This window comes from Melampsora larici-populina (assembly GCF_000204055.1).
Source record: "Melampsora larici-populina 98AG31 unplaced genomic scaffold MELLAscaffold_3, whole genome shotgun sequence".
In the NCBI taxonomy this organism is placed as follows: Eukaryota; Fungi; Basidiomycota; class Pucciniomycetes; order Pucciniales; family Melampsoraceae; genus Melampsora; species Melampsora laricis-populina.
In genome coordinates, this window is record NW_006768767.1 from 2941994 (window position 1) to 2966729 (window position 24736).

Sequence of the window (24736 nt, forward strand, 5' to 3'; positions counted from 1 at the left end):
TGATCACGTTTTATGGCTTTAGTCAGGTAGTGCAGAGTCTAATCACAAGTCATCATCGACGGTCAACGGTCATGAAGTCATGAATGAATCCATCTCATCTCATCCATCTCATCTCATCCATCTCCATGGTCAAGAAGAAAGAAACTCAATCAACTAACAACACAAGAACCAAAGAACTAATCAAAAGTATATAAACATCATCCATCATCATCCAATTCATATCATATATTCACCTTAAATTATTATTCATCATGGATTTCATCAAGGCTCAACTTAACAAACATCATCATCAATCAAATCAAGCCTTTCAATCTTTGTCTTGGTCTGAGTCATTCTCAAAGAATACTAGAGATTTGTTCTCAGTGGCGAAGTCATTCGAGTTCGGTTTACCTAAAATTGTAAATCAAAATCAAAATATCATATCTTTCAAAGTTCATTATCCGTCAATTTAACTCATTTCTTTGTTCGGTGAACTTCAGACTTCCATGTGCCATGACTCTCTACAATCTTTGTTGGCTGTTGGAACTGCCGCTGGATCCATTCATGTTTGGGGTGCACCTGGTGTGTATCTCACTTGGAAAAACAGACCGGCTCATGAGATCAAACATATCTCCTTCAAACCCGGTTCTTCACTCATCTTTTGTATAGGTACATTTGCTCTCTTGATATCTTTCAAATTGAAGTTTGATCTGACTCAACTTTCTCTTATTTCACAGATATCAAAGATACTTTATACGTCTATAATTTGGCTGTTATTCAAGATGGGGTTCCATTTCGTCAATCTACTCACTCGATCAGATCTATCGTCATGTCTGCTATAATTCATATGATCAACACTCTTTCAATTGGGCAGCATCTGATGCGGATCATCTCTTCTTTTCAGGTGTTTTGCAGTGTCCCCCGCTCATTCTCATCTCTTCCTGGGTCTCAAAGATGGAACAGTGGATTGTTTTGATCTCGATAGAGGTGTCACATCTCCTTATCGGTACATCTGGTTCAAATCTTTCAATTTTCAACTTCTGATCTCACTCAACTTCTGTCACTCTCATTTGATCCTCTCGATCATTATTTCACAGAATTCGAAATCTCTGGCTTGAGCACGATGAAATGTTGAGGCGAAGTGGCGTACCGGATGCACCTAGTCGGAGACACATGTAAGTACTATCAGCTCTTGCAGCCTAGCTGTATATAGGTCTTGAAGGGACAGAATCAGCTCATTTCTTGATTCTATTATTCTAGTCCAGTCTGTACCGACCTAAAGTGTCATCCGCTAGACCTCAATCTACTCCTCATAGCTCATGAAGGCGGAATCACTCTTTACGATCTAAAACAACAATCTGCGATAAGATCATACGAATTAGTCATTCCACCAGGCGCAATTGGTTCAACCAGGAACTCAAATAGTCCATTGATCTTCGAAGAACGCAGACCCAGTGTCACATGTTTAGCTTTTCGTCCAGATGGAGAGATGTTTGTATCAGGTCATTTGGATGGATGTCTAGCTTTTTGGTCACTTCATGATGGCGATGTTCCCATCTTGGTCCGTACAATGGAGCGAGAAGATGCCTTAGTATTTGACTGGGGTGAGACTGAGTCTAAAGTCGACCAGAAACCTTCCAACTCTCGATTAACACCCGAAGAGCCGACCAGGGAGCCAATCTTTCGGATTGCTTGGAGCTCATTTCCTTCTGAATCCAACTCATCAGGCCTCAGCAAGAACCCTATCTTCTCTGTCGACAATTTAGACACTAGCGATCAGCCTAGATCTTCAAAGGATGGAACTCTCTTGACTGTTCTAGGCGGCCTCATGTCAGGCGATCCGGTGGGGGTCCATGTGTTTCACCTTCCAGCTTATCACTCTGCAAATATCACGAAAGAGATGACACCTGAACTTCGCGAGTCACTTCGAGCATCCACATCGCCATCTGGTCATTCTATTTATTTGACTTCAGAGACCCCAGAGGATTTCCTTTTGATACCACGAAGCAATCCTTACTTCGATGGCTCACATGATCCGATCAGTATCATCATCAACTGTACCGCCCAGATTGATGTACCTCCTCGTTTTTCTACTGGCATACCGTCAACGGATCACTCTGGAGTTGATTCTAAACCCTCCGTCTCAGATCGTTCTCTTCGCGCCTTTACATTCCCTCCCAGCCTAAAACATGAACCTAGGGAGCTCCAGCTACCTGGGACCTTCGATTGGATCGGATCAAACACCGTTATTGCTTGCGAAGTATTTGAGCTGCCAGAGACTGCATACCATAAATTGCTAGAGCCTACTCCCGACTCCAGTTTAGGTCGGAATGACGTGGCAAGATTACCTCTGAATGGAGGAAAAGCAGGTATCTCACCAGCTTTTAGATCAGATCATGCCACTTCATCAGAATTGATCACTGAATTTCAGCAAAAGTTCCGAATCATGGTCACCGTTCATATGAACAAGAAGATTAGGTTTTGGGACTTTAGTATGGGATTACTCTTGCCTATCAATCCGTCCAATCGGTCTTCAACCGACGCTATCTATTCTACCCCGGGAAAGTTAAAAACCGAGTTTCCAGCCAGGTTGGACCATCTTACCATTGACTTGAATATTTTCCTAGATCAGACCTCAAACCTCTATCCTCGTCAACATTTGGATCAACCTGTTCGAGTCTTCCTCAGTACAGAAAGTTTAGATCTTGTTCTCACCTTTCCTGATCATCAAATTTTGGTTTATTCGTTCCATCAAGCCAAATACATTTCTCCTCAAAAGACAAATATCGCCTCAGATCCTACTCAATTCACCTTGTCAACAGGAGATCCTACCTCCGCTATCCTGGTTGATGGGCACGAGTTAGATTCAAAGACGACAACCTCTGATGAACCGCAGGGCGCAGTGGAAGCTGCTGAACCGCAGGTCTCATCAGAAGCTGCGCAACTGAAGACTGTCATGGAGGATTCAGAAAAAGACATTTCGAAACTAAAGGTCTCCCTTCCCCCAATCGATACTGATGTTACTACCGATCCAAAGCCCCAGGAAGCCACACCAAGTACTCCTGTCGGTAAAACTGCTCCACCTCCGCCTCGCCCACCTCGCTCAGGTAGACGGGTGGTATCTACCAGCTGTACACGTTCAAATACACCAGAAATAACAGCAAATGTCTCGAATACAGCACAAATGGAAGAGAAAGTGCTTCAAAACAGTATTGGACTTGATCTCTCGGACATTCAATCTTATTATGAAACCCAAGCGTGCTTTCGTCCAATGATTTGGCTTAAGAATGAATCAACTACCAATGAATTGGTCGTAGCAATATCTGATATGGGATTTATGGCCATAGCTCAAGCAGATCAAACGACACTCAAAGTATATGATCTGAGAAATCAAAAGCTCTTGCTTGACGATCAAGTGATTCCTCAAAATCACAACGCAGGGAAAGGTAAACAGAAATCCGAGGAGAAAAGAATTCGATGTTTGAGATGGGCGGTTTCTGCTCTCTATACTGGTAAGCTCATTTATTATGTCCCCGTAGGATCGTACCATTTGAAGACATGTGTCATTGACTGACAATGAGCTGTGACTGTGTATGCGGATTTAACAGACTCTTTGATGCTTCCTCGACTCTTGGTCGGATATGAGGATGGCACATTCGATTTTCTAAAGCTCTACCTATCACAATCTCACATGATCGATAGTTGGTCGGCCACCGGTTTATCAAATGATAGCATTGGTCATGAAAAAAACGAAAAGGGAGAGAATAACCCACCGATTGGCTGTTTTGTTTTCGATTCACAGGGCCAAATTCAATCATCCAACTTGGCAAGCTTGCAGAGAGCTCTATCAGAGGGGACAAGAATGGATCCGATCACCGATCAGCACCATGACGGATCTTCTTCTAAAGCGATCCATGGACTATTAGTGATTGTATCTCGTCGCTCAGTCGTGGTTAGGCTGAATATTAATGGACCCCTATTGCTCAAGAAGGAAAACCTCTCAAATGAACCTGTTATTCAAGCTACCATTATCAGGTATCACACTTCATGCGCTTTATTGTTGATTGATGAGAAAAGGATGTGCTATGTGCTGTCGTTGCCACATCTTGATCAGATATGTAAAACATTCCTTCCGGTAATCAATGGGTATGTGCTTTTCTCTTTTTAACAGAGATGGTTCACCCTTTATGTTAGTTGTTGACTCAAATCTTTTTGACCCCCATCTTGAATGTTATCTTTTCGTTCATGAAGTATTGAAAGCGTAGGTCGATTGACAATCGATTCATCGGCTGATGTGATTGAACAAGTGGATTTGGCGACGATCCATTTGACTACGCTGTTCGTTGGGAGAGACTCCGCATACTTGCCTTCTGTTACTGCTCACAATCCTAACATCAAGACACCTGAGCCCCCTCACCCTAGGACCTCAGCTCTTGCAGCAGCTTCGACCTTGGCATCTAACCTAGTATCATGGTTACAAGGAGCTAATGTAGCTCAACATAGTTCGAACAATCATTATCCAAATGATCTAAATCACTCATCATCCATTCGAATCACTGGTGCAGAAATCGATTCAATCTTAGCCGGACCACTTCGACCAGAGAAACCAATCTCATCATTACAACCACCTACCCAATCTAGAATCTCACACGTGATGATTCCTACTCATCAAACCAAGTCAATTACAAATTCAAATGCAAACACAAATGATCAACTTTCACAAAACTTGAATGAATTAAATCAACGCGGAGATAGATTAGAAACCTTGAATGAAAGGTTTGATGATTTATCGAATGCTGCTTCACAACTTGTTCAACAAGCTAAACGGATTGGACAACAACAAGCTAGCAAATCAGCTTTTAGTTCAGGAATTTCTGGGGTGAAATCGTTTTTTAAATGAACAGGTTTTTCTCCTTTTTGTTGGTATGTAGATCTTGTCCAGTAATCAGACAGAGAAGAGTAAGATGGGTAATGATAGCTTTGAAATGAATAGGTTTTGTTGTATATATATAGTTTTGATGTAAGTATATAGGAGAGAAGGGATGAATTTATCTTTATTGTTTGAGGTTTCTTTTATGGGAGGAGGGGGTTAGTTTCAGTGTTGGGATTTAGGTTTTGGTTGTTAAGACTTTCTTTGATTTGATCAAATCAATACTATGTAAGATATTTGCAAAATAAGTTGTTTCTCTTTTTCTTTGATAGTTAAATGTTGTGAAGACGAAATCTTGATATTTTTAACATGACTTCAAATCACGAAACTAAAGTTACTCACAACACAAGATTTTTTAATAAACCCAACAAGTCACGATCATCTTGAGCAGGATTGAAAGTTCCGAATCGACGTCGTTTTGACCGAAGAGATTTGTGATGCATATCTCGGTCTGAGTGATGAATGGTCATGAAACGATCGAAAAGGTTGCTTTACTCTCGAAGCCAGATCCTTCATTAACCATCTCATCTCGAAACCAAGTCGATCATACCAGCTCTCCTCCAAATGTCATTCAGTCAGCTAATATGAAGTCATGTCTGGAGATTGAAATTCAATATTCATCAGGTTCGTGAACAACCTTCATAGTGATGATGGAAAAGAGTGCAGACTTTTTCCTTCGGGTGCTTTGCCCGTCTATGAAAACACCATGACATCACAACAGCGTACACCAATTCATGAGCAACTGGTGGCATATAATCATATGATTGGATTATGACAAGAAAATTTACACCATCAACTTCTGATCCTGGGTCAGTACTTCTTCACATCATCTTCTCCTCTGTATGTGAGCAATTATATTATTTTCTTAATATATCACCAAGCCTAAAATGATGATCAAAGTCATATCACATCTTGTGAGGATTATCATGATTTCATATTTGACTTGGTTATGTAGTGGGATAGATAATCAAGCATATTACGATTCTGTGAATCCTCGTCTTGGTATCTTAGGAGAACAAATCTCTTCACTTCTTTCGACTTTTAGTGGAATAAAATTATTGTCTCAAGTATCTAACCAAGAGAGGTCCAATTTAGGGCATCACGGTGGTTCTGAGGATCAAGTATTGGCTATCAGCGGATATGACGATTCGGATGATCATATCAACAACATATTTGTACGACATGAAACCTCACACACCTGCTGATTATGAGTTCCGCTGAAGTACTGATACATCTGAACGTGTTGCTCAGGACCGCTCTCTACTTCACCAGGAACGTGGTGGCACTTCCGATTCCTCAGTTGGAGAGACACTCAAAAATATGGCAGAGCTTCAAATGAACCTTGATAAAGACCAAAAGCTCGAATATACTGCGGGCAATTTGAACTATGACCTATCAATGCAAGGAGACATGGTACGCTTTGACTAGGATCTGTCTCATAATCTGTGATGCACAATATTGGTTTGAAAAATGTTTGGAAAGCACTGATCATCAGAATCAATCTTTTTCGCTCTGCTAAACTAGTCTGATGACACGATCACAGAAGCCACTAACTTGAAGCTCTTGCGGAGGGAAGAAAGTACTGCGTCTGATATGTAAGTAATCTCGTACTTCTTCACTTCAAACTCACATAAAAATTTATTCTTCTACAAGATCAATCGATTAATGAACAAATGAATTTCTTAAGATGGGTCAAATGGCATAACTTTCATAGAAAAAAGTTTGCTGCACCTGATTTAAGTTGGGATCCAGAATTGGCAAATAGAGCTCAAAAGTTTACAAATCGATGTAACTTTGAACATTCGAAACCAGAAAGAAATGGACCACATTATGGAGAGGTTAGAGAATCTCACTTTTCAATCTGTTTTCTTCAAAGCTTTCAGAAACAAACACTGAAATTGAGTTGAGTGTTATGATTGGCATATGTGTTGTGGATTTGCTTATGTAGAACTTGTTTGCTGGTGCTTCTGACATTCGAGGGATCGTGGACGCATGGGTGAATGGGCCAAATGAAGCAGGATCATACAATCCAGGTGCACCGAGTTATTCACATTTCACACGTGAATCTCTTTCTATTTTACATGATCTCTTTGACTGAGTAGGATTCAAGACCAGCTCACATCTAACATTGATTTAATACATCATAGAGGTTGTATGGCGTGAAACAACTCAAGTTGGATGTGCTATCAGTGCATGTGATGATGTAGGACACTTTTCAGGTTCAAAAGTATACCAGAAGATGGGAAAGAAAGCTTCAATAGTGGCATGTGTTTATTTTCCGTAAGTCTTGATTCATTTCATGTATTGATCTATAAAGAAGAAGAACACAAGAAGTACTTATTCATCATGTGTGTGTGTGTGTAAAGTGCTGGTAATGTCATGGGTGAGTTTAAGAAAAATGTTGTCTTTCCATTTTGGAGTTATCCATACAATAGTGGTCACAAAGGTTTTGTTGGGTCATCTTTTTCTTACTTTTTTGTGGCACTGCTGGCATTGTATCTTGCATTTTAGCTTGTGTTCAGGTTTTGTAGATGAATGATGATTGTAACTATTTTTAAGTGTCCTCATTAGGCAATTGATGCCACACGGGTACCACTTATGATCTTGTTCATCACAAATTGAATTTGAAGGAGGTTGTCCAAAAATGATCTATTAGACTTGAGAGGAAGTGACTAAATTTGTTTGCCAAACTGTGGGAAGTTATGAACTCACATGTGAATTACAAAATCTACGCTTGATCTGGTACCTGGTGGTTTGAACATTATGGCTGGTGAATGCATTCATTTTGCAAAATCTACCAGCTGAGGTGGCAGTGCTTCTAGGATATATTGACCCCCCTAGTCTTGAGAGGAATTGTGGGATTGGCTGGAAGGTAGCTTGATACTTCTTTACCAGCTTCATTTGTTGTACAGTCAACTCCCTCTAATTACATACAGTTTGGCGGGTGGTTTTTTCATGCACTTAAAGGAATATGCACTTATAGACCTCATTTTGGCTTGAAAACCCCTTTTTGGCGGCAAAAAATCCTATGCACATAGAGAATTATGCACTTATAGGGATATCAACTTAGAGGGAGTTGACTGTAGAAACAAGTCTCAGCTTGCAACCAAGGAACAAAAGATGCACCAGTTCTAGTGCATCTTTTGAGTATTTTTCAAGAAAATCCCCTTCACTTGGCATTGCTTTATCTTCTTGTGAAGTTCTCATAATTATGCTTTGTTGACCCTTAATACTGGTGCACTACTTTTGGTAACATCATATGCAAGTAAAAATGGAAGAACCCCTCAAGATATTTCAGCTCAAGACATACCAAATCTAAGCACAACACCCATTTCTTGATTCCAAGAATTTTCTTTGGGATATAAATTTGGCTGAAGATGATGAGATAACTCCATACCAAAATCAATATTATCCTCAAGTGCACAAGTGTTGTTATGCTTCAAGTATACCACTCCCCACCTGGAAAATGACATGAAGTGAGGTAATCCACCAGGTACTGTTTTGGGTGTAGGTCCTGGATTTCACATCTGTTTTTCACAGTCACCGGTTCCTTTGACAGCTGGTAAACTATTTTTAACAAATTTATTGACAAACTCAGCTACACATTGCCTAGATCACAAACTAACACCGTGAAAATAGTGTATTTTTCCAAGGCAAAAAATGATTGACATTAATGCACAAAATGATTAATAATGCAGAATTAATGCAGAATTAATGCATTTTTAATCATTTTGTGAAATAAATGTGATCATTTTTCAGCTCGGAAAAATACACTATATTCGCAGTGTAAGTTGATCATAAAGGCCAGACTTGTGTGAGAGTGGCTGGCTGATGTATTAGTGCAGTGAAAACCAATTGTGGAACTGACAATGGCTACTAACATACACCAGCAATTGTTCTCAGAGCACTGGCTTGTTTTTCAATCTGATTCTGGGAGCTGGAGTTGGATTGCCTCAGCCTCTACTATTGCTGTCACCTTTTCAAACCCCCAACCCTCATCAGGGGCTTGGTTGAGGTGGCTCACAAGTCGAGTGGGAGATTCCCATTGAGAAGAGATTCATTGAGAAGTAACTGTTGATGTTGAAATGATATGCAGAAAATGAAGAAAAGGAAAAGGACATGTATGTTATGCAACATCTGCAGTGAGTGAGGATTCTCTGATAAAGGCTGAAGCCCTCTGCTTCGGAGCCGGGCCGACCTGTCGGGCCGGTTTATCTACTCCGATAGGGTGACTTGATCGCGATCCGTCCCGATGGCTCTCCAGTTCACTCTCCTCGGACCAGGGCATTAGAGAGAAAGATTGACAAAGAAATCCCTCTGGTCAAGAGCTTTGGACGATGTCGATGAATTTGAGCAGAAAAGAATTCGAAGAATCATGCAATGAGTTCCTTACTTTTTGGAATTCACCTCAAAATCAAAATGATCAATCAGATTTCAACTCACATCATTTTCTCAAAGGTTGGAAACGTGAAACTCATCCGGTGAGCAATTTTGTATACTTAATTTTGATTGTCAAAGGATAAATTTTGGTAGATTGAAGAGAACTTTTGTGATTTTGATTTTAGATGAATGATCGATTTGGATATTTAGTTAGTGAAGCTTTAGATAGAATCTTGAATAAGAAATCATTCTCTAGGAACCAAGACTACGAGTCTTCAAATGAACAAAATCAAGACGAAATATCAAGTTTATCCTCTCAACTAATATCAGAAAGCTTTGATGAAGAATTACAAGATATAGAGATCCCAGTGGAATTAGAAGATGAAAGTATTCTATCAACTTCATCAGGACTCAAAACTACCGATGAACCAATGATAATCAAATTTCAAACTTGGATAGTTTACTCTGAAACTTATAGAGTACCTCATTTCTTATTTAATGCCTACAAGTCCGGTCAATTTCTAAATATCTTATTATTTTTATATTTCCCTTACCTCAAGGTATGATGACTAAGAAATTTGGATATATCTTTTGGGTTTGATCTCAATAGATGGCACATCATTGACACTAGAAGAATTAATGCGATCAAATATCTTCAATCCTCAAACATCTCACTTATCTTTTGTCGATGATCATCATACGGAAGAATTATCGAATCCCAACTTGGTTGATCTCGAATACCCTTTCAATACTCTCGAAAGATCCGCAAAACCTAAAGATGAAGATCAGAATGTTATCCTTCCATTCATGACTCAAGTTGAGCATCCTTTTACTCAAATACCTGTTTGGTCACTTCACCCTTGCAATACTGCAGCGGTGTTGGAAGAAATGCTTACTGGTTGTATGGATAAGTTGAATTCGAGAGTCACTATTGAGGCTTTCTTGACGTTAGTTAATGGACTCATCAACCTGAGGAGATCTTCAAATTGATCGCACCGTCGAAACTTGTGACATAGGTATGTACTCTTTTTCTTCGAACTCATCTTTTCATTGAGATCTAAAGTACCTAAATTCTTATCTCTGGAACTCAATCTGAATAAAGCATGAGATCACATGCCTTGGATTTTTGTCGAATCTTTTACTGGAGTCAGAACCTTGCCTACTCGGGGATGGCCAAATGAGTTTCTTTTTTCTTTTTCTCGAATCAGCACTTCCATTACGAAATGAATCCATATGATCATGTATCCTTATCCTAAAAGAATTACATTGGTAAACTCATAATGCCCCCGCATACAACCAGTATTGATTTGACTGTAACTCGATGGATTTTCTGCAAAATTTTACACTGCAACGGTAGAATTCACGTCTCTCGAGAGCATGGCGACTTTATGGGTCGGCATTGTGGGGGCGGCAGATCTCAGTAGATCTCAGTTAAAGGCAAAATGTCATTGCTTGGTCAGATGACTTTGTATGATTATCAAAGATTCACATTGCTGATCTTTCAATTGACCCACTCGGACCCAACCTGTCGGTTTTTTGATAAGAATGATGTACATAGCCGTGATGTGTCAGCAGTGGCATCACATGTTGATATTTTAGGATTGATGATATGATAGACTAGAGTGATCCATATCCTAAGCAATTTGAATCTCAAACAGTCTCTAGCACTAGACCTATGTGAATCAATACAAAGAAGTACATTTATATTATAATTATTATGAAGCATGCAGAGCGAATCATGAGATCAAACAACCTAAATGTAAGTGAAATGTTAAAGAAAGATCTCAAATTTGAGGTTTGGTATTTCTAACCCATGAAAAAGGGGAAGAAAAATATAGGATGTGATAACATCATTGGTGGGGTATCAAGAGGCTCAAATTCCGGCTTCTGGAAACAATGTTCGTAACACCTAGAGAGACCATGATAAGAAGAAGAGTTGATATCAGTAGTTATCAAAATGGGCGATAAAATATCATGATTCATACCTCATCAATGATGGTGTAAATCAAATGTTTATTTAGCCTTCGATTTTGACACATTGAAAACAATCTTCTGACTCCTCTACGCGCATTAGAACGACCTAATACACTAGCAGCGAGATCTATGGCAACAATCAATTTGTAAGCAACCACTTGAGTGATCCGTTTTTATGTATATCAAATAGGTAGACCTCATACCTGGAATGATAGCAGACAATTTACGATAGGCACCGTCACGCGTTCCAATCTTTTGTTCAAATGTCCTTGGCGGCGGCGGTTTCTTCAGCTTTCCACCCTCTGTTTCAGGCTCCCACAGACTTTCTTCAAGCATACCGATAAGCTGTGATAGATGCTCGTCGTCTAAATATTCAGATATCGATTCACGCAATTTTCTATGACGCGCGGAATGAATGAGCAACGAGGATTGTCAAAATGCGAGAGAATGTCGTATTGGATAAAAATATATAAAGTTAAAATCTGACCAACCTCTCAATAGTACCTCCCAGTATTTGTTGCAATACGATCACAATCCCTTGCTTCCTCAACCATTGATTCTTGTCATTTAGCTCAAAGATCTCAATCAGAAAGTCACAGATTGGTGCTGTGAAGGAGGTGAGCAGCTCGCCTTCGATGGGTCGTACGTTGGTGGTTAAGTTTGCAAGGGCATCTCCCTCGTAGTATTCATCTTGTGACTTCCGAGAAGATTCATCTGACTGCTTTGTGCCACTAGATTGTCTTGTGATACTTTCTGGCGAGACTGTCGAATTTAAACTTGGAGCTGTGACTCCTGAAGACCCTGAGGGGTAGCCATAGGCAAATTCATGAGCCTGCTGACGCAATCCACTCAACATCACTTCGAACATCGAAGGCGGTGAGGTGACTGGGTTGCGTCTACGACCATTGTCGTCCACGCTCGACATACCGCTAGAAGTGATGGACTTGTAGATCGATCTGACAAAACCAGATCCAGCAAAAAGTTCCATCTGCCGCCGCAGACTTGTACTGGGATCCTCTGGTAGAAATGGGAGGTTGGCTTTCGACCGCGATAAAAACCCTGCCAATTCTGGACTTTCGCACAAGACTGGAATTTGTATCAATGACTTTGAAGATGGTATCGAGAAAGAGAATCAAAGGAGAGCAAAGTTACATGGAGTGGAAAAGTAATCAGATGTGAGTGATGAACATGTACTCGCAAACTGTGATCAAGGCTTCCTCACTCACCCTCAGATAGCGTTCAAGAGCAAGCTTTCTCTGCTCTACCAAACCGCGACTGTTGTTTGTTCCTATACTGATACCTATGCCAATACCAATGCTTTTGGCAGGGAAATCGAGTTGACGAGCTATAGTATATCGATCCTTTAGCGCTTTATGAAGTAGATTGAATTCATTATATCTTCTTGTCACTATCCAACCCGACCCAAAACTGCCATCTTCCTCGGTGAGTTTGTGTACCTCGATTGTGTATAAAACTACATCTTGAGTGCCGCCTGTCACTAAACCAGTAGCTGCCGTGGCTAGGTTCATCGTCGAGTAAGTCGGCCCACTTTTGATGGGAGACAGGTTGGAGCCTCGCGCTGCAAGTGGCGCACTGCTAGTAGACACGGAGCGGTAGGCCGTGCCAGTGATGGATACTCTCACCCTTCCTGGGATCAATTTGGCCCGAAATCCGCCTACTTCGATTTCCTTTTGTTCAATTAATCTAGTCTTCTGATAGATCACTTCCGATAATTCGCGGCCCACCGAGTCCATTGACTTTCGTACCAGCCTAATCTCCAATCGGTTTCCTGTAAGCTCTGCCCGTCGCATGAGACTAGACAGCAAATTGAGTTGGTTCTCTAACTTCACTATACGCTCGTCGGCATCTGAAATACCCGTGATCATAATACTAGACTGGGCGCGGTCTCGCGAGGCACTACGCCCATGGGTACGTGAATCAAAACCTAGTCCACGAAGTGTTCGTATGGAACTTGACTGAGCGGTAGACTGTGAGTGTATTGAGCCGTATGTAGCGTCCCTCGGATCCCAGTCGTCGGAATCCCAGTCTGGATCGTCATCAAAAAGTCCTTTGCGCTGATGGGCGTGTTCTGTGAATGGACGGGTCGAAAGAACCTCAGAATCGCATAATTTCATAGAACATATGTTATCAGACTCACCACTTACATCATCAGCTCTATGACTAGACGATTGGGACGTAGTAGGAAGCTGGCTCGCGAGGGTATCAGAATGAGACGGGTTGATACGTGGCGAGGTTCCCGATGGTGAAGATGATATGCGGAGCACTGGCTCATCAGCAGAAGTTTCGTCGTCTGCCGTCGATATGATTGAACTCAAGGCTTCCTGTAACGCTATCGAAGCAGCCAGATTCATGGAAGGCTCTGTGGCTTGTGGAAACTGTGACGAGCTATTCTCTCCTGAGCTTCCTTCTTGCTTATTCGCTCGAGTTCTCAATCTCAATTCTGATTGAGGCCTAGGTCCCGGTTGTCCCGATTTCGGTATTTTGGTGAACTGATCAGAAACGCACCTCAGTCGCGTCATATCCTGATGATGGCGGTCTAGGTCCTCACCGAACAATGGGGCACGATCACTGGTTGAAGGAAACATGAGAAAATCAAGACTAGATGAACTGGTGATATGGTTTTGACGAGAGCTCGAACTTGATGAAGGGGATAGCAAAAACGGCTTGGCCTCTGCATCAACTATTGGCGTGGATTGTCGCTCAGCATATTGGTTACTACTTTGACGACTGTAGTGAGTGGTGCCAGTTAACCTTTCGCTTGGTAAGCGTTCATCAAACGCTGCTTGGAGTGTGACTTGAGGAGGTAAGACTGTTGCGACTGTACCCCTTGTAAGCCTCGATCGATCGCTTGGCTTCCAACTCTGTTGGACAACACGTGGCGGTGTTCGGGACGTATGTTCGATTACACTGGAGCCGAAATCTGTGTCACTCGTGCGAAATGATTGATATTGTGCGAGTAGTGTGAGTGGATTTGTGGGTCGTATTTTGGGCTCGTCGGAATTTGACCGGACTAAAGGGCGTCGAACTTTGGGTGCGTTATGGCCCGCAGACTGTGGGCTAGTCGGTCCATCAAAACCTAGATCAGAATAGACAGGTGAATCGGATTGGTGAATCGGAGGTGATCTAGACTTGATAGGAGACATCGACATCCCTGGCAACAGGGCTGGTCGCGCCTTCTGACGCAATGAGTGTGAAATATCTTCAGAGATGGATGCATTTGATGAGGCGGGCTTAGAGCGAGACGGTCTGAGTATGACCGACGCTGTGGCTCGGAGGTATAAGTCACCAGAAGCGGAAAATGCTGGGAAGTCCTCACACAACATCCGCTCAAAGACTTTGTGCTGCATATTGAACAGCCGGTTCTTGGCTTCTTTGACATTGGCCAGCGCAGGTAATGCCTTATCGATCGTGGGGGCTGTCTCTGAACTATATGAGCCAGGATCGACCGACAAGAATCGCAGTAGAGGTAATACGTCCTCTTCTCGGAGTCCGAGGGCGCTCATAGCCGCGACAGAACCAAAGTTGATTGCCGCTATGGCCTTGAGATCATCTTTCAAAGCTTCCCAGTCTCGATTGGTGCTCTCTTGGTCGTCTGTCGCCTGGGTAGCTGAAGAAGAGAAATGAGACGAGTTGTGAGGGCGACCTGCGTTTTGGAGTCCTGGCGATGAGGTATCTTCCAAGACTAGTTCTTCCTCCAAGGGATCTTTGAGACCATCTACCGCCAACCAGAATTGAACCAAGTTGACACGTCGCCTACGATCCATAAATTCAGTGAAGTATGACAACGCAGGGCTTTCTCGATCTCTCAAGATGGCTTGTAGAATATCACTGGGTTTATGGCCGAATTGAGAAGGTATTGAGTTTTGTGATGGTGGTGGGTGTTGCTGAGTATATGCGTTCGCAGTCTTGGATCTAGCGCTAAGGCTCCGGTTGGTGTGGATTGGACCTCCAGCGCCACCTAGGGCAGCGATTCGATGATCGGCAGTTTCTCTTACAGCTTGAAGGCGCTCTAGATAAGTCACAAGATCACGCGACTGGATCTTTGATGAATTTAGGCCCGTGACAGCAGTAGATGGGGCATTGTGATTGATTTCTACGTCACTGTTTTCCTCGAGATTGATACGACCGGTCAACAGAGCTTCTGTCCTCCTAATTTCAGTCTCGATATCATTTTTGAGCCGCCGTACATCAAACAAAGTGTTGCATCTATGTAGCGATCGTGAAATTCGTTCAAAATCTTTGACACTGCTCTTGACTGATATTCGGTCGGTCGGTTTTGCTGACACGCCCTTAAAAGGGTACTGATCAGTGAGAGTCGAATCCTTAGAACCTTCAGCTGGCGCATTGTTCGGTCTGGCACTTGAGGAATTTGGTAGTGTCTCATGCTCGTCCTTAGAAGCGTCATTGTGAAAACTAGAAGTGTTTGAGGAGGGGGCCATGCTCGCGAGCGCCAGCTGTCGATCTAAAACTTCTCTCAATTGCTCGACCATCTTTTGCTCGCGTATCACATTGCCGGCCGTGTCCTCGACAAGGCGATTCCAAAAGTCAGAATCGGATAACATCTCTATGATCGGCCCCAGGATTGAACATGTCAACAGCTCAATGACTAGAATTTTGACCGCTCTACTTCCGGCTTCGGCTGGGGGTAGGAGAATCGGTAATATCTTATCGAGCAAGCGACGCAAGTGAGCCTGTTCAGATGCTTGAGAATTGGGAGTAGGAACGTCGACCGCAGGATGCAATCGAACAATGGGCCGCGGTCCGTCACAATCGCCATTGGTGGAGGGATTTCGTTCAGTTTCCGCATTCCGTTTCCGCAATACCTCAGCATGCAATCGCGCCAACAGAAGGTCTATTTCATCATTTCCCGAGCTAAAGAATGCGCCATAAATTCCTCCGCGTGAATCTCTGCGCGAGGAAGGACGATGCCCGGTGTGGCGACCAGAATTTCCACCACCGCGCAAGTCGGACTCGGCTTGTCTGAATGCTTCAATATGAGTGGTTAGAATTGGCAATACTTTGTGTACCACCAAATCAACCAAATCGGGTCGCTCAAGTCGAATGAATAAGACTTTGAGACAATGCCGGATGACTCTCTCGACAGCCAGAGGGAACGAGGGACTCGAGTAGGTGTCGGCGGAGGAATGGGATGAACCTGGTTTTTGAGATCCATAAGGCGATGGGACAAGGTCATTGTGCCACTGTGTCAAGGAATTGTAAATATCATCGGTCAGTACCGTTTTGAACGTTTCCGTAGGCCATCCAACGACTGGACAAGTGAGGGGAAGACTGGGTGAAAATGAGGTACTAGTTTTTGCTTGCCTGCCACACAAAATCCCGCATGATCTTCATTAACAACCGGTCGAGAACCGACGTGCTCGTCTCCAGAAGTTTGGAATGGAGCCGCTCGTGACGCCAATCAGACCGTGTCTCCCAAGTTTTCTTGATTTGAGCAGCTGAATAGGCAGCTGGTGTCGAGAATCGCATTCTATAATGGGTCTTTAATGCTGGGTGGAGTGGAATCCGAGAGGTATCGTGCCGTAGAATCCAATGTGGCAAACCAAGGTTGAAGGCTAGAACGGCCATAATCACGCCGACAAGGTAAATCATAATGCATGATACGATAGTGAGAGTGTTGCGATAACCAATCAGAACAGTAAAAAGGAGTACTGCAGCCATCACAGTGCCGGTGGACGGTTGAGACATCACCCACTGTGAGGCCGGAACGTCCGGCGAGGCATGAGATGAATTGGGATAGCTAGAAGGCATCTGCGACAGCAACGAATTATCGCCTCGAACTCTTTCTACTGATAGGTCATTCTTTGAGAGATCCAGGTGGTTTATAGCAAACCGTTGCTCATTTTCTTCTGCTGACATTGTCATCCATTCGGTCGGTAGGAGAATAATGTAGCGATGACCTTGACGAGATGAATGTGCTGCTACTTTGACTTGAGAGCTGGACCCGCGTCGATTGTGGAAACCAGTTCCAAAATGTCGGATACATCTCACGGGCCGATCTCACTGTAACCTCCGGGTTTTACGGGGCTCATCAGCACCCGGTCCCCGGATTTACAAACCCATCTTGAAGTCAAACCGGATATGTAATCGTCATTTTTGCCACACACGTTCTTATGTATGGGTTTTTTGTACTAGTATTGCTTCTTGAGTTGTGCTTGAAGTTCAGAAGAGAAATATTCATGGGAATATTGAGCTACATACCTGCACCTTTAAGTCAATTCTGCCATAATTATAGAGGTAATTATAGATCTTGCCAAAGTTCAGTCTAAAGGATTTAAATTCTAATTTAGAAGATGTACTCATATTAACATTATCAGCTTGCTTTTCATGATGTTATCACCAAGCACAAAACTTATGACTAATTGTTGGAGGTCTACTTCTACTTCTAGGTCCTTCTTTCTCCTACTCAGAGCTACTACTATTGCTATCATCTTCAGATTCAGAACTACATTGTAGAGGAACTTGAATCAGAATCAGAGCTACTATCAACAACAACTGGAATTTTCTTGTTGATCTTCTTGATATTTACAGATCTAGGTTCAATATGATGAGAAGATTTACTCTTGATGGTTTCTTCCATTTGCTTAAATTTTAGTATAAATCCTTCTTTCATTCTATTCAATTCTAATGTCAATTGACAATTATCAATGTGCAACTGTGAAACTGATTTATCACTTGATGGAACGCTGAAACCATTGAAAGTATGAGCTGAGGTGGATGATGGTTCATTTTGAAGTGTAGCAGAAGGGTTCAGATCTTCATGATTGGTAATAGTATGCTGACTCAATCTTCCTTCTGAATTTGAGTGATGTTTTGGTGTGATGATTCCAGGCTGACTATTGAGAGGGTGATTTGATTTGAAAATGAATGATTCAAAATGTGAAGTGGAGGTGTAATAACAAGGAAGAGAGATTTTCAAAAGACCAAGCTGCTAAACAAAAGAGGGGTATATAGTAATAAACCCTGATCTGATCATGAATTGACTACTGAATATGTTGAAGTGAAGAATTGTAACTGAGATGAATGATGATAATAATACTTTCGATCACTTTTATATCTCAAGAAAGTGGGAAACACGGCAGTAAAGAAATCAACTAAAATCCAAACTTGAGATGAAGTGAAACAAGATAAGTGGATTCTAACTAAGATAAATCTTAACGGTGTTTGGACATCACACTGCTATGCAGAATGCAGACGGGCCAGTTGGACTGTGGGCAGATGTAATATACTAAATCCATGAGTCATTGCAAAATTTGAAGGTGAGCTCCTTCGGCCCATATACGGAATATGATAATGGTATAATCACAATTTAGCTCGGACAGAGATGACCGTGATATAGCAGAAGACTGGCAAGAGAATGGATAAATTGCAATGATAACTTTCAAGGTGTTTAGAAACATGACAATTGAAGAACCTCACCAATTCCCTGGCCTCAAGATCATGGGACACATGATGTCTTTTCTTCTTATCTTGGTTGTCCTTGGGAATACTATCTTAAGAATGACTTTCATGCATTGTGCATAACAAAATTGCAAGGCCACAGATGAAACAATCAGCAAAATCCTAAAGTTGTCACAATACAAAGCGTGCGTTGAGAGAATTAAGGAGCTTGTTAAAACGAGGAGGGAGTGAATGAGTATACAAGAACAAAGGTTTCTAAAGGCTGCGGCAAGTGAATAAGTAGATCCGTGATGTCCGAGGAATGTATCTTTTGCTACCTTCATACATAGGATCATCCAGATTAACGTGTCTGACGCAATTTATAGTACACTGCAATTACTAAGAAGAGGACCAGGGCAGCCATAAAGCCAAAAAGGGCGATGACATCACTACAACAAGCAAGGTGTCACGAAGACTCAGTCAGTTCCTTCATCTGAATTGCATGCCTTGCCTCACAGAGCGGCTAAATATGAAGAGGTCGAGACTACTGACCGGTAATACGCATCAGGCTTAAACCCGAATAACAAATTCATAATCATAGATGCCGAAGTTTGTATGTTCACACCTGAAATTGTATCCTACGTGTTGTATTTTGACGAAGTTGAGCAAGAAGGCAATCAGATACACAGATCAACCGGTACGTGGTCAAATAGCTAGTTCAAAATCTTGCTGATGCAGACTCACCTTGATCATCAGTCCAGTCCCAACCTCGTTCACTGTCATCGCCTCTAGAGCAAATTTGAAAGGAGCAAGGTATTGTATCCATCGAAGCAGCGGAATGAGTGAAGAAAGATTGACAAAGAAACCAGCAAAAGCCATCTGTAATAAGTTTGTCAAACTAGCCAACAAGATCGCTAAACCTTGTTGTTTAAAAACTGCTGCTAGGAATAAGTTGAAAAGCGTTTGAACGATGCTCAATTGGAGGACGACTAAAAGAAATTTTAGGACATGTTCAGATGAAGAGTCCAGTCCGACCATGTAATACATGATGATACCCATCATGAGAGCAGGGATGACTCGAAGAGGGATGATGTCAAAGAAGAGTCGTGAGAGTAACCAAGCGGCGGGGCTGTAAAATCGACCTGCGCGCTCGCGCATGAATAAAAGTCTCACAGTCAAAAAGTTGTTTAGAGCAGATAATGCGCTGAAAGCGATAACGGATGCCAAGAAAAATAAAGATCCTATACGATTCTAAGGACAGCAATTTACCCAAAAGGTCAATAACAAAACAGTAGTCTCATCAGCTCATGGTACAATTCAGAGGTGACGAAGATAGGAGCATTCAATTGATCCGAAGTTCCTTGTCTATCTTAAAAACAACCTGCGATAACTAACCTGAAATCCAGCGATACTCAGCTTTACTTGAAAGTACATTGCCCCCACAAATATTCCTGTCACCAATGCAATGATGGCATGCATCCAAAATAATCCAGGATCACGCTTCAAGTTTGTCCATTCACGCTTCGAAAGGCATTGGAATTGAGTCATGGTAGTGGTTCGAGGTCGAGTCTTCTCAAGGTAGTTGACGGGTGTCGATTGAATTGAAGCAGGGTAGCTCTCTGTAAATGCAAGTCGCAACACTTAGGCAAGCCCACTGAGTACATTCAATGCCACATTGGCCGACTCACCTAAAGCTTTGTTAGTGGCATTAGCTTGGTCGAGTAACATAGCGGGTGGGTCAGAAGCGACTTCGAGGAGGTCTGTATGAAGAGAAAAACTGCGGTCAGCTAAAGTACGAATCATTGTGTGGTGTCAAAAGTATCGTTCACTGCCTTGTAACTCACAATCAGCCATATTGTAACCCTGCGGGCACTCAAGCCCATGGGAAGCAATAAAATCTACAGCCCCTAATGTCTTTCCGCAATAAATTTGGCGACCACCCAGGGCGAGCAGGCAAATATAATCAAAAGAATGCTGGTCAACGCAGTTTGCAAACGATCAGCTCGTGTGGTCAGTCAACCAATGGAATTTAGAATCAAGCACTAACGTATATCTGGGAGCTAGGTTGATGAATACTGCAAACAATAGTGGTTCCACAGCCTTCCGGAGCATTGATTGAAAGCGCTTTGAGGACATTGACCACCCGTAACGCTGAGACTGAGTCTAGCCCGCTGTGGATGTAGAAGAGGGAGCCAAACTTGATCAGTCTCATGACTAGAATGGCAAATTAGGATAATAGACTCTAGTGATGGAGGTGAGTGAAGTAAAGAGATCAACATACGAAGTTGGCTCGTCCAAAAAGAGGATTGAAGGACACGAGATCATTTCCAAGCCAATTGATAACCTTCGACGTTCACCGCCAGATAAACCGCGCACTTCGTCATCACCAACTCTCGAGTGAGCTACATGGGCTAACCCTAATGAGTCGATCACCTCTGCTACTCTCAAGTCACGCTTCTCATCACTAATATCCTCTGGTAGCTTGAGTTTGGCAGCAAAGAGCAGTGCCTCACGGACTGTGGCGGTAGCTGGTAGAATATCTGATTGGTCCACAAAACCAATCGAGAACCCATCATCTGAAGCTGCATCGCTACCTGGAAGACTGATGCTATGAGATCCGGTCACTCTACCAGCTTTCCTTTGCCCAGCTAGGATGTCGAGGAAGGTACTAGGGATGAAATTGCGCGACTGATGAGAAAGAGTGACTGAAGCTACGGCTCATGTCATGAGTGATAATGGGACGAGGTAACAACAAAGTGCATACCTTTTCCCGGCACCAGAAGGTCCCAAAATGGCCATCATAGTGCCTGGCTCTACTGCTCCACTGAGCCCACGCAAGATAACCTTATGTTGGTGACGATTACAGTCTTGATGGGTTGATAACGATGGGACCGGGATTTGAGTATCGATAGAGAAGCTAGGCGACCTAACGGCTCCGCCTTTCTCATCTAGGACAGGGTGATTCGCGGTTGAGGCAATCGATGGCATTCGTAGATGATGAGACTTAGACCTACTTTTGGGACCAACAGTAGACCGGAGACGATGGTAAAGTGCAGAGGAAGAGCCCTTGGGTTCGAGCACATATCGTAAATCTTGCCAAACTAATCGAGCCGCACCCCCTGAAGCAAGTGGTGACGATGGGTGCTGCGGGTGACGTGCTTGACGCTGTTGCCAAAACCCAAATAGGACAAGGGCAAGAAGAGCAGCAATGACTGCGAGGATGATGACAATGCCTACGATCAGGCCAGTTGAGAGCGAATTGTCCTCCAGGTGATAAAGTAACTTCCGCTTCATATCGACTACGCTTTGTTGGATACACTCCCCAAAATGACAATTAGTAAGAGTAAAGCCATTAGGACCGAGAAGAGCTTTGATCGTTTCAGTCTTCAGACTACATGAAGAGCTCGTATTGGAAATAGGACATTCCAAAGTCAATTCGCCGGTGAGGTCGTTGATTGTGTGGGTAATGTCGAGCGGGCCACCTCCACACATCGCAGTTCCAGGTATACAACGACATTTCATTGCAGGACAGGCATTAATGTCCACCTCCTGCTTGATCTCCTGTGTACAATTTGTAGCAATGCAAAAGAATTGTTCCACAGCAATAGTTGACGTGTTGGGAGCATACCAAAGCTGGGCTATAAGTGAGTTCGGCGTAAGAGCAGACAACAGAGACGTGGGTAAAGGCGCAGCTGAGGGATCTGGATTCCGCTGTGCAGTAGCCCATATCTTTCCAGGGAACAGTGAGTTGAGAGTTGGGTTCTACGTACAGATGGCACAGCGGTGCAAGTAAAGAGATCAGCTTCTGGGTCAGAATTGATCTTAGCTAGATTGGAAATACGATGAGACTTACCTCAATATCGCATTGACCAAAGTTGACTCCAAATGCAGACGGTTCGTTACTACAAATCATATCCTGCGTGGCTGAGGTCAAAGGGGAGGCCTTTTGAGATCCGGAAGACAAAGAGGAGATTCCAGCCTGACATGCGTCCGAGCTCGTGCATACTACGTTCACGATCGCTTGGGTCAGTTGGCAGTGAAGAGAGTTTGATGTTAGCTGATGATAATGAGACTGAACTATTGCAGGACGTTCCAGTAAAGCCCGTAGTACATTGATTGCCACATCCCTTGCTGCCGCCGCTTCCCGCCGAGCTCGGGATCAAAGCAGGCCGCTTTGAGGCATCAACAAAAGCTGGGAAACAAGCAACAAGGTTAGTAAGGCGGGTACGCACGGTAAGGCGACATTGAAAAAGTGACGAGCGCTTCTACATACGATTTCCACAGGCTAGGGTATTGCATTCTGGTGAATTGGTGAAACCAGGTAAACAAACGCAGTTTGAGCCAGTTTGATTAAGGTCCTGACAAGACTGACAGTATGTTCGGACGATAAAAAGGCAGAAGAGAAACGGGAAGGAAAGGGAACGACGATTTGAGAGGATGGACATTTGGGGAATTGATGGAGTACAAAATGGCAACAGCTGTAGAGTTCAAGTAACAGATTCTGCGTGATACTGTTAATACCAGTTGATAGCTGCTGAGATGGTCAGTGGGCGCAGAGGAGGAATGTCGAATGAGGGGTCGTAAATATATCAAACGGAGATGCTAAAGATTCATCCACAAAATTCGCAAAGTTATTTTGAGCTGATCTCGCTTTGATGTTAAATCGATGCTGAAGTGGTATAGGAAAATGTGATGACTGGCAAGTTACTGCAACGCCCGTCCGATATTTATTAGTAGTGACCCAAAAAGTACATATGTAAAGCTAAGTGTGTGAGGAAAAGTGTTCGAAGGCGGATTTGTGTGAATCTGTTTAATTTTTTTTTGATAGGTAAAACTGTAATTAGATTACATTACAGATCTTTTGTAGAAACTTGAAAGCCGTCTGAAGTTATGATGATGCGGTTGTCATGAATTGGAAATAAACTCAACAATTGTCTTGAGAATCGAGATTAAAAAAAGAACGACTCCTCGGAATCCCACCGGTGCGGAGTAACAGTATCAGTCTTTTTCTGAGACTCTGTCGCTCTGAGACTCTTCTGAGACTCTCTCTGAGCACCTCGGGCCTCTGTATAAAACCACTTGAAGTGGAGTAGAAACGTGTACTATTTGACCATTATCAATGGCCTGTCTCGTATCTCAAATCATCTCACTGATCTCGCCATCTCTCGGTCCTCAACTTCACACTGACCCGAGAGATTTTTTGAAATTCACAACGTACGACTTGGCCGCTTAAGGCTTAAGAAAAAACATCTTAGAGCATCCGCACTCGTGCGGTAAGTCGGGTGCGGTAAGGTTAAATTTACCGCAAACGCGGGGTCTTTTCCACACCGGTGAAAAATTAGCCCCGCGGTAGTTAATTTTCGGTCATTTTGCGTTAGCGAATCGGTAAATTTACCAATTGGCTAACGCATGCGGTATCACACATCACGACTTGTTCCCGGCAACTCGACTCCAAAAACAAAACTCAACCAGACCTCCAACACCAAAGTCAACAACCAATATCTCCTTTTCACCACTCACACACGATGAATTCCAAGCCTTACAGTTGCATGAATCAACTCGAGAACGTTCGACACCGATCGATGTCTTCAATTGAAATAAGTCAATCAACCATCTTGAACTCGACTCCAAACCATTCAGATGAAAATGAAAGATGTCTAGATTCATATAGCTATGTAGAGGTCAATATTTAAGAAAATCAACATTAAAAGACCAATCATTGGAGGACTTTTAGGATCAAGTGATACAAATTAAAAATTGAAGTTTGGATTTTTATTTCCTAGTTTTAAATCTTTAAATCTTTTACAAGATCATTATGTGTATTCAGACTCATTAAAAGCTTTCTCGATGTAGTAAAGCCTTTGTTTTTTAATTGGAATTCATGTATTAAGATCTGAACAAACTCATGTTAAATTTGTAATTTTAAATTAAGATCTATCGATCGAGTAGATGAACAGGATGATATCGGGTCTTCATGTGTAGATGGAGTATTAGTATCTTAGTGCAAAGAAGAGAACAGTGCCTCTATCACATGAAAACTGGCCATGAAAGCAG

General features: G+C 42.7%; 5 protein-coding genes across 5 annotated transcripts; 3 read left to right on the forward strand and 2 right to left on the reverse strand.

The window, feature by feature from the left end:
* Window positions 1-485: 485 nt before the first annotated feature.
* On the forward strand, window positions 486-4879 carry MELLADRAFT_91096 (uncharacterized protein; the record flags this gene model as incomplete). The annotated part of the gene is made up of 6 exons (XM_007405097.1): window positions 486-648; window positions 895-985; window positions 1077-1154; window positions 1240-3491; window positions 3561-4125; window positions 4240-4879. 6 exons carry the CDS (start codon window positions 486-488, stop codon window positions 4877-4879), a joined length of 3789 nt encoding a protein of 1262 aa, XP_007405159.1.
* Window positions 4880-5835: 956 nt separating this feature from the next.
* Window positions 5836-7193, forward strand: MELLADRAFT_91097 (uncharacterized protein; the record flags this gene model as incomplete). The annotated part of the gene is made up of 6 exons (XM_007405098.1): window positions 5836-6084; window positions 6161-6322; window positions 6434-6504; window positions 6597-6747; window positions 6858-6969; window positions 7057-7193. 6 exons carry the CDS (start codon window positions 5836-5838, stop codon window positions 7191-7193), a joined length of 882 nt encoding a protein of 293 aa, XP_007405160.1.
* Window positions 7194-9246: 2053 nt separating this feature from the next.
* On the forward strand, window positions 9247-10279 carry MELLADRAFT_59749 (uncharacterized protein; the record flags this gene model as incomplete). Its single annotated transcript, XM_007405099.1, has 3 exons — window positions 9247-9390; window positions 9475-9802; window positions 9900-10279. The coding sequence occupies 3 exons, from the start codon at window positions 9247-9249 to the stop codon at window positions 10277-10279; spliced, it is 852 nt and encodes a 283-aa protein (XP_007405161.1).
* Window positions 10280-10759: 480 nt separating this feature from the next.
* On the reverse strand, window positions 10760-17234 carry MELLADRAFT_76707 (uncharacterized protein; the record flags this gene model as incomplete). The annotated part of the gene is made up of 6 exons (XM_007405148.1): window positions 10760-11198; window positions 11275-11390; window positions 11467-11660; window positions 11755-12368; window positions 12490-16485; window positions 16607-17234. 6 exons carry the CDS (start codon window positions 17165-17167, stop codon window positions 11163-11165), a joined length of 5517 nt encoding a protein of 1838 aa, XP_007405210.1.
* Window positions 17235-18639: 1405 nt separating this feature from the next.
* Window positions 18640-23434, reverse strand: MELLADRAFT_74086 (uncharacterized protein; the record flags this gene model as incomplete). Its single annotated transcript, XM_007405147.1, has 12 exons — window positions 18640-19131; window positions 19235-19320; window positions 19427-19933; window positions 20078-20301; window positions 20371-20442; window positions 20527-20656; window positions 20730-20853; window positions 20964-21350; window positions 21447-22444; window positions 22536-22687; window positions 22761-22874; window positions 22956-23434. 12 exons carry the CDS (start codon window positions 23125-23127, stop codon window positions 19044-19046), a joined length of 3054 nt encoding a protein of 1017 aa, XP_007405209.1.
* Between the last annotated feature and the right edge of the window lie 1302 nt (window positions 23435-24736).